General features: G+C 46.3%; 1 protein-coding gene across 4 annotated transcripts in view; it reads left to right on the forward strand.

Moving 5' to 3' along the window:
- The window catches only part of LOC143291712 (uncharacterized), a 36,661-nt gene extending 26,365 nt beyond the window's left edge, over nucleotides 1-10,296 (forward strand). For all 4 annotated transcript variants that reach the window (XR_013056570.1, XM_076601738.1, XM_076601740.1 and 1 more), the window contains one exon: nucleotides 5,744-10,296. Coding sequence is in view for 3 of the 4 variants with exons in the window: in XM_076601738.1 (XP_076457853.1) it covers nucleotides 5,744-5,785 (42 nt within the window). In the remaining variant the exon portion in view is untranslated. The remainder of the gene's footprint in view (nucleotides 1-5,743) is intronic.

Below are 10,296 nucleotides of genomic sequence, written 5' to 3' on the forward strand. Positions count from 1 at the left end.
CCCAGGTCTTTGAGGGACGCTTTGAGGCAGTCTTGGTAGTGTTTCTTCTGCCCTCCAGCTGAGCTCTTGCTATGACACGGTTCTCCGTACAGCAGCTGCTTAGGCTATCGACTGTCTGGCATTCTGACCAATGTCCAGCCCACCTGGCTTGGTCTTTCTAAAGGAGGGTGTAGACGCTGCAGAAGCCAGCTCGTTCTAGGACTTCCGTGTCGGGGACTTTGTCCTGCCACCTGATGTGGTCTCGCTGCCGTTAAGGTGGATGGCAGGGAGCTACCAGTGTTAGTCTGCCACGAGGCCACGCACTAGATGAGACTGCTCTGCAGCTGAGTCACTTTGATCATGTTCAGTTCAGTTCAGTTACTCAAGTAGGCGTCACAGCGTTCGAACAAATCACATCTGCTAAGCGATGCCTGACCAGCAGCATAACCAAACGTGCTTATGTCTTGAGAGAAAGAAAAAAAAGGATGCCACACCTTGTTCAGTAATGTCTGATCAATGCCCACAGCACACCACCCCTAGGCCCCTACTGATGACAGCAATAACAAAATCACCAAGCCAGACACAGTGAGGGTTCTACATTGAGTAAAAATCATAGCTCCGCTGACAGTCCCAGCATGAATCTGTTGACACCCAAGGCTGACAGAAACTCACTGCATGCCTGGACGTGGAAGTGAAATGGAAACTAGCGTCATCATGGGGGCAGTTCTTTATGGCCACATAATCGAAGGCACGTTTTATTTTCTTCTGTATAGTGGACACAGACTGTTGATCAGAATAATGAGCATGCTGCTATGGAGGTCCATTTGGCTTTAGGACTAAATGACAAGACTGTATTTTTACACTTACTTTCATATTGTACGCTGAACGATTTACCTACCTGCATCATAGGTCATCAAATTTGAGCAACACTCCCAACAGACGTCTTACATCCTTGAAGTGGACGGCTGTCGACAGTGTGGTCGAGAACTTTCCAATAGCACATATCTGTGGACTGACGCCAGACACAGGTGAAGCTAGAGCCCTCTTTGTCTCAAACCTGTGTCCTTCCCGTCACCTGACTGCAAAGGCTAACAGCGGATGACAGGTTCTGTAGCATTCAGCCAATAACTGTCATGAGCACTGCTCACCTCCCTGGCATGAGGAAGGGGCTAGAAAAGGTGCTCTAAAAATTGCCTGCTCCATATCACCCTGGCCAGCATACCGCGGCTGGCGGGGACCCTACATCAGCGGTCGAAACAAAGAGAAAGAAAAGAAAAAAACAAGGATCGTTCCTCTCACCATTGGTGCTTGGAACATAAGGACTCTCCTGGACAGAGATAACGCGGACAGACCCCAAAGGAGAACAGCACTAGTTGCATCCGAACTCGCCAGATACAACATCGACATCGCAGCCTTGAGTGAGACTCGGCTTGCAGGCGAAGGCGAGCTCTGTGAACGGGGATCTGGTTACACCTTCTTCTGGAGTGGACGAGGAAGCGAAGAGCGACGTGAGGCTGGCGTTGGTTTTGCAGTAAAAACAGCACTTGTTAGCAAGCTAGCTGGAATCCCAAAGGGAGTCAACGATAGGCTTATGACCATGAAACTCCCACTGGCATCTGGCCAGAAGCACCTCACCATTGTCAGTGCCTACGCCCCAACCATGACCAACCCGGATGAAGTGAAGACGAAGTTCTACGAGGACCTTCACTCTGTCATTGCTGCCATCCCTAAAGCAGACAAGCTCATCATTCTTGGGGACTTCAGTGCTAGAGTTGGCTCTGACTACATCTCCTGGGATGGAGTGATTGGAAAGCACGGTGTGGGCCACTGCAACCCAAATGAATTGCTTTTGCTTCAGACCTGTGCAGAGCATGAACTGCTGATAACCAACACAGTTTTCTGCCTCCCTACCCGTAACAGGACGTCATGGATGCACCCTCGCTCAAAGCATTGGCATCTCATCGATTATGTCATCGTCAGGAAAAGGGATAGGCAAGATGTACGTGTAACAAAGACCATGTGCGGCGCCGAGTTTTGGACAGACCATCGCCTTGTAGTCTCGAAGCTGAATATTCGAATCGAACCCAAGAGACGCCCCCAAGGCCAGAAGGCTCCAAAACGGCTCAACATCGCTAAGCTGAAAAGCATCACCATCAAACAGTCCTTTGTGGAGCTGCTGGAAGATCGTCTGGAATCCGCCTCTCTGGACAACCAGAATGTGGAGTCTGACTGGAGGACCCTGCGTGAGCTGATCTATAGTACAGCTTCAGAGACCCTGGGACCCATGACCAGAAAGCACAAAGACTGGTTTGATGAAAACTGTGATGAAATCAAGCAGCTTCTGGATGAGAAACGCCGTCTGCATCAAGCCCACCTGAGCAACCCAAAGTCCACATCAAAAAAGGATGCATACAATGCCATCCGCAGGACTGTTCAGCAAAAGTTACGCCAGATGCAGGATAAGTGGCTGAGTGACAAAGCTGATGAGATCCAGGGATATGCTGACAGGCACGATATGAAGAGGTTCTATGATGCCTTAAAAGAAGTCTACGGCCCCACATCCTCAGGATCATCCCCCCTCCTCAGTGCAGATGGGAATACCTTGATCACCGAGAAGGAGAACATTCTCGAACGATGGGCTGAGCACTTCAACAGTGTCTTAAATCGCCCTTCCTCCATAAATGATGAAGCCATAGACCGTCTCCCACAAGTCCCCACCAACGAAGCACTGGACGATCCGCCAACACTTCTTGAGACCCAGAAAGCAATCCGTCTGCTATCCAGTGGCAAAGCACCTGGCTCAGACTCCATACCAGCAGAGGTCTACAAGGATGGAGGCACTGTGCTGACTGAGAAGCTTCATCAGCTGTACTCACTCATGTGGAAAGAAGAGACAATCCCCCAGGATTTCAAAGATGCATCTATCATTCACTTGTACAAGCGAAAGGGGAACCGGCAAGCCTGTGATAACCATCGGGGCATTTCCTTGCTCTCCATTGCAGGCAAGATACTTGCCAGGATCCTACTTAACCACCTCACAGCACACCTTGACCAAGGTCATTTGCCTGAGAGCCAATGTGGATTCCGGAAAGAGCGCGGAACCACTGACATGGTGTTTGCTGCAAGGCAGCTGCAAGAGAAATGTCAGGAGCAAAATGCTGATCTGTTCTCCACCTGTGTCGACCTCACTAAGGCCTTCGACACCGTGAGTAGAGAGGGACTGTGGAAGATCATGGCCAAGTACGGATGCCCTCGGAAATTTATTTCCTTGGTCAGCCAATTCCATGAAGGCATGCAGGCTCGAGTCCAGGACAATGGTGAAACATCTGCTCCTTTTGCTGTCACAAATGGTGTCAAGCAAGGCTGCGTCCTGGCTCCAACGCTGTTCAGCCTCATGTTCTCTGCAATGCTTACTGATGCCTTCAGAGATGGCGATGTTGGAATCGGCCTAAAGTACCGAACAGATGGCAACCTGTTTAACCTCAGAAGGCTTCAAGCAAAAACGAAGGTCATGACAGACATCATCAGATACTTTTTGTTTGCTGATGATTGTGCCCTCAACGCTGGATCTGAAGCTGACATGCAACTCAGCGTCAACAAGTTTGCCACTGCCAGCAGGAACTTCGGCCTTACCATCAGCACGAGGAAAACTGAAGTTCTCCATCAGCCAGCCCCAGGGAAACCCTACGTTCAGCCCAACATCACATTCAACGGTCAGAGACTCAGTGCGGTGGAGCGGTTCACATACCTTGGCAGCACACTGTCACGAAATGTGACAATCGACGATGAAGTGAACGTCAGGATTGCAAGACCAAGCGCAGCTTTTGGTAGACTCAATGCAAATGTCTGGAACAGAAGAGGCATTAGTCTTGAGACCAAGCTAAAGGTCTACAGAGCAGTAGTTCTACCCACACTACTGTACGCCTGCGAAACTTGGACAGTGTACCAACGACATGCCAAGAAGCTGAACCACTTCCACACAACATGCCTCAGGAAGCTACTGAACATCAAGTGGCAAGACAAGACCCCTGACACAGAGGTGCTCGCAAAAGCCACCCTTCCCAGCATCTTCACCATCCTGACGCAGCCCAGCTTCGCTGGGCTGGACACGTGGCGCGCATGCCCAAAAGGCTCTTCTATGGCGAGCTGCAACAAGGGAAGAGATCACACGGAGGTCAGAAGAAGCGCTTCAGAGATACTCTGAAAGTCTCTCTGAAAGCGTTTGATATAAACCCTGACTCCTGCGAGGAATCTGCAGTGGACCGTGACAAATGGCGCGCTGCTGTGCACAAAGGCGCCAGGTTGTGCGAGGCCAACAGGACTGCTGCAGCTGTTGAGAAGAGGCAGGCCAGAAAGTCACGGGCAAACAAGCTCCCTGACAATGATATGCCTGTCTTTGTCTGCCCCAACTGTCAGCGAACATTTCGTGCGCAGATTGGACTATTCAGCCATCTGCGCACTCACAGATAGATTCATGAGCATCCTTCCCCCCACCCCACCACCACCCTCCCCCCATCCCCCATCCCCCATCTGGATGACAACGATGGTCATCATCGATCTCGATGGACACACCACCACCACGTTTTACGATGAATGAGAGCAGATAATTTCTGACCTTCCTTCTCAGCATTCATCACACTGCACCTGACACAGTCATACAAGTTTACCAGTCACTGTTTATATGTGCATAGGATCACACAGTTTTCCACAAATCCAGGAGTTTTCGTGGCATTGACAGATGTTTTTTTTTTAATTCCTTGCCACTCAGTAACTGACCCAACTGTCCAGGTGGCACAGGTGTGCTGCAGACGTTCAGCCCCACACCACCTGTCCTTGTCACTGACGTGCGAGCACAATGAATGGAAACCAACACCACCTGACCCAAGTTGGTCAGGCAAAGTGTGACTGGAACAGGTCACAGCTGACAGTTGATGCTGGCTGTGCAGACTCAGCAAGCAGGCCTGTGTTCTTTGTGGTGTGGTGGCCAAGTGGACAGAGAGCCACACTGGGAAGCTGGGGACCCGGGGTCCATTCACACAAGCACCTGGGTTTTCATTTCCTCCTCCACCAGACCTTGAGGAATGGTCTGGTGCACTGTCAGAGAAGATGATGAAATGAAATGAGAGTTTTCCTGATGACTGATGGGGAAAAACATATGCATGTACCCAGATTGAGACTGTCGGCACGATGTTTATTTTGCTATTTCATTTTGGTTGTGATAGTTTGCTAGTAGTGGTAGTAATAGTGGTTGGTGGTTGGTAGTAGCAGCAGCGGCAGTGGTTGCGGTGGTGGTGGTGGCTGCGACCATGACTGCGCACACACAAAGACACACACAAAGTTTCAAGTTTCACACACACACACACACACACACACACACACTGGAACACAATTTTCAGGTTTTGTTATTGTCAGTGCAGTTGTTGCTCTGTTCCTGCTACAGTTCACATGTTCTTTGGCTGATGACGAAAACGACGACAACGACGACAATGATGCGTGTACGAAATAGAAGAGGAGGAGGAGGAAGAAGTTGATGATGACCATGCAAGTGGTGTTGGTGGTGGTGGTGGGATGGTGGCAGTGGTGGTGATGGTGATGGTAGTGGTTGTGGTGAGGATGTAGATACTGCTGCAACTGGTGGTGGTGGTGGTGATAATGATAATGATGATGATAATGTTGATAATGGTGGTGGTGATGATGAAGATAATAACGATGAAGGTGGTGCTGGTGATGATGATGCCCCCTCATAAAGACAGCCTGTGTGCAGGATGAACCACGAGGATCACAAAGAACCAAGTTACAAAATTGAAAAAAAAAACCCAGAAAAACTGGAACAGATAGCTGCAGATGCCGAAGAAGAGAAATAAATATGAGCTGGAAAAGAGTCCTGCAGAATTTGACGAAGCGAGAAAGAAAGCTGACGAAGCGAGAAAGAAAGTTGAGGAAGCGAGACAGAAAGTTGAGGAAGCGAGAAAGCTGAGGAAGCAAAAAGTCAGGGTAAGGATCAGAACAAAGTAGCAAAATTGGAAAAAGAAGCTGCAAATTGGCTTAGCTGTTGTTTGGCATCTGCAGGGAATTAGTGTCTGCAGTGCTCAGAGGAACATCATTGATGTATATATCTAATTACTGATTTTACTTTGCTTTTTTCTGATTTTGCTTTTTTCTGATTTTGCTGTGTGTAAATGCCCAGTGAATGGTATACATACATACGTTGGAAACCATATACTATTCTCACCTGGCCATTACGTAAAAGGAAGCTGAAAGGTTTTTGTTCATTTGCTTATTTGTATTTCTGTGGGTAAGATGATGGCAAACTATACTGGAGGAACAAAATATGATACTGTTGATGATGTCCTACAACTATGCTTAGCAATGTGATGTTCTTTAGAATTAATGGGACTGTCTTTCATTCTTTTTTTTTCTTCTAAGTGTAAGTCTTCACTAGGCGAATTAATGTCCGTGTGTGTGTGTGTGTGTGTGTGTGTGTGTGTGTGTGTGTGTGTGTGTGTGTGCTCAGAAACAATTATTCCTGAGGTCTCGCCACTCGCAATGTTGTCCCCTTTCTTTCCCGAGCTTTGCAGCGTGTGGTTCCTTGGGGAATCAAACCATGATGGGCAGACTGTGTGTCTGGATGAAGGCTTCCTCAGACACTGTTGATCTCTGTTGAATACAGCTCAGTGGATTGTTCCAACCATCTCTTTATTGCCTAATGAATTTAACTATGGCTTTGTTCAGGATTTATGGGGTGCTGACTTCCTTGCTGTGACCTTGTTCTGTTCATTTGATTATTCCTGTAATATCTCTGATGGTTGCTTGATATCCGACCAGAGGCATTGGTTGTTGGCACAGTTCCAAGTGATTGTCTGGGACTTGGGGGGATGCTCATGTCCCATTTGTGACAGATAACACAGTTGTTTTTGTATCAGTCACTGGCTCCATTCATCATCTCATCTCATCTATCCCTTGACCCGTGGGTGGGTCGTTGGGGCACCATGGATGACTGCCTGGTCAGCTCGCGCCACCTGCCTCGGTCCTCAGCGGCCCTTTGAGTTGTGGCAAATGGCAGGCCCGTCCACTCTTTGATGTTGTCCTCCCACCGCTTTCTCTGTCTGCCTCTCTTCCTCCTTCCTTGTACGGTACCCTGCAGGATGGTCTTGGCTAGGCCGTCTGATCGTGTGACGTGTCCATACCAGCGGAGCTTGCGTTCCTTCACTGTGGTTAGCAGGTCTTTGAATGGGCCAATGGCGTTTTGGACTCTTCTTTTCACTTCCTCCATTAATGTCGGCAAAAGTGTTTTCATGTTCGTCTGCATCCGAGAATGTATGAATAGTAATGTTGCATATACTGGGTCACTCCGTCTGGTTTTCTCGTGTTCTGAGTAATCAGAATTGGACACGATCTACTCAAGATGAAGTGAATTCTTCAGTCCTGGGTCTGTATTCTCTCCTTCAAGGTACTGGCCAGTCTGGTTTGTGTGGTGGCTCTGCTGAGCTTCGGTATGTGGAGTTCAGCATTTATCCCATTCGTTTTGTACGATGTGGAATCGATCCATTGGAGTTCATTAGAGAAGCCAATGCTCATTATTCTGACTTTCCAGATTGCAGTACAAATTTCTGGTGACCTAATTGTTCTCTTTGCCTTACCTGGTCCGTGTGTTTCTGCCTTTCTGTCAAGTAGGTGTACACTGAGGTCCACACAGCCAGGGATGCACTTAAGCACTTCACAGGTTGGTAGCTGTCCAGTTTCTGACTGGCGACAGCTGACTGTTGGGTCTTGGTTTTTCCTTCCACCTTTGTTATCTACATTGAGGACGAATCGTAAGCCTTTACTGTTGCCTACTGACTTCTGTTGATGCTTTTACGGTGACGACATGGCGTTCAGTTTACCTATCCATCAGAACACCCCTCTAGTTTTCTTCTCCTGGGGATGATCCACAAGGCGGTGGGGCTCTCTGTCCATGGCAGAGACATCGTTGCTGGATGCTCGGAAGTCCAGAGACTCAAAGACAGACTTTGGAGCTGTCAAGCACACCTGGCTGTCGAGGGTTTCCCGTCTGTGTTAACCTTTATTTTTGTTCTGGCTGCCAATCATGATCCACGTGCCCAGACTGCCCCCGTGATCTGTAAAGTGCTTATTTTGATCTTATGCGGGCATAATATACACATGGCAGAGGGGGTGTGCATCTGTCGACTGGGTGAGATTTGGATTTTGAGGTTTGGATTTGAGCTCTTGATCCCTTGACTGAAAGCGAAAGCCGCACACCATTTCTGCCAGTGTGACTGACTTAACTTTCCCTCATGTCTCCTATGTTCTGTCATCAAAGTTTTCGTTTGTATCCCTTTCTGGTCACGTGTCAGTACCACACACCCTCTCCCCTCCTTCCCACCTCCCCACACAGTCACTGTCCACAACATTAGAGATTTCAGATTGGTTTCAGAATGTGTCAGTTTTCGGTGCCATGAGATGCCCCAGATTTGTTCCATCCTTAATCAAGTGCTTCAGATCCTGCTTTGTTGTTTAATCCATTCAGGTTGTTTCGTGGAATAAGTGGTATTATGTGAATACATTAAAAGGAATGTACGATATTGAGTATATGAATACTGATTTTTAATATATGGGTGTATTTTTATGCTGGCGATATGGTTTTATTTGTGAAAAGACAATTTATTATTTGTATGTAAATAGTGCTTGAATTGTAACAATAATGGACATAGATGGATAAGCGGATATAATCTCACTACCCAGATGGACGTTGAAGGCAAAGGGACCCAGAGCTTTTAACTATTTAACCTACAGAGCACATGGTTGTTTATTTCTACTTTTGATAAACAGGAGTTTGTGAACAGTCCATTGCTTTTGGAATATTTTATTTTGGAATACGTTATTTGGAAGCTTTAAAATGCATATTGTGATGATATGTATTTTTTCAGGTGGATTTGTCACCATTCAGTCTATTGTTGAATGGGGGAAAATGTTTTAAGCTTGCATCGTTTTAAACATTTATATCCGATTTAGGACAATTTCATGTGGAGACCAACACCTATCAAGATATGACTGCCGTTTCTCACAGCATATAAAAGCTTTCTTCGAAAATGCAGAATTGATCATGTTAGCTGCTTTGAATAACTTGGGGGAAATTTTTGTTCTAAAATGTACAGTGTATATGTTGGAACGAATATGAACACGTTATCAAGTGATTTTGTATAGTCTGCTCAAGCTTTGGTAAATGAAGTACAGCATCAGGAATCTGTATACGTTTATCGTTTTGCTTTCTCTTTCCTGTTCATTGCTGATGATGCTGTTTTTGATTTATTTCTGTTTACGGTTATACAACAGGCAGTGACAATACGCGTACATGTTACCGTCAATTCTTTGTTCTTCCTGGTGTGCACATGTGTGTTATTTTGACCTTTTTCATACAAAATTTAGCTTATTTTTTCTGCTCGTTGTTGATGATGTTGTTAATTTATCTTTCGCGCCCTCAGTGGCTCATGTGTATAAGCTAAAATTATGTAGTAATCTTAATTTGGTTGTCTCTTTGCCTGTGTGTATGTATGTATGTATGTATGTATGAATGTAAAACTATGTATGTGTGCATGAGTGTCCATGATACAATTTGACATCTTCATTTTTGTCTTGAAATAGTTTGTCGGTCCGGATTAGACCGTATTTACGGCTCACTAGCAGATTATATCGCTAAGCCTCCAGATCTACAAGATTTTCATAGGTAGTTCCAAGTTCATTACCAGATTGACGTGATTTTAAGACCATATTTTTTTGTGCATTTTTATTGCAGCAAGCACATTTTCAGTTCGTGAGAAAGAAACCGAAAACGGGAGATTACCAAAAATCTGCATATGTTTGGACAGTTTAGTACGATTTGTTGAACCCAGAAGGTCATGATGAAGGCAGGGAAAGATTGAAACTTTGGTCGAGGTTCATGTTAGGATCGCAAAACAAAACTTTCGATGGAAATCATCCGCTCTCAAAAAATAACTTTTGGTTCGACATGTATTCGTTTGAGACGGCGAGCAAATATGTGTTTTGGAATTATAGTAAGTACTGGTAACACCCGAACCCACCCCTCCCTTTCCCACCTTGCTCAATTACCCTCAATTATCTCCCAACCCACCCCCATGTACCCATGTTTCGCTTTCGCTTTTTTTTTCCTTTTTGTTAAAAATCAGCAAAATTCACACGTGAACCACGAAGGCCTTGCTTCATGCTTGACGAGGCTTCTACAGCTTAGCAGATGTACGTGTATGTTTTACTTTGACTTTTGATTAAGAAAAAACGGAATTAAATTGTATTGATTCTCGA

The sequence above is a fragment of the Babylonia areolata genome, chromosome 17, assembly GCF_041734735.1.
Source record: "Babylonia areolata isolate BAREFJ2019XMU chromosome 17, ASM4173473v1, whole genome shotgun sequence".
In the NCBI taxonomy this organism is placed as follows: domain Eukaryota; kingdom Metazoa; phylum Mollusca; class Gastropoda; order Neogastropoda; family Buccinidae; genus Babylonia; species Babylonia areolata.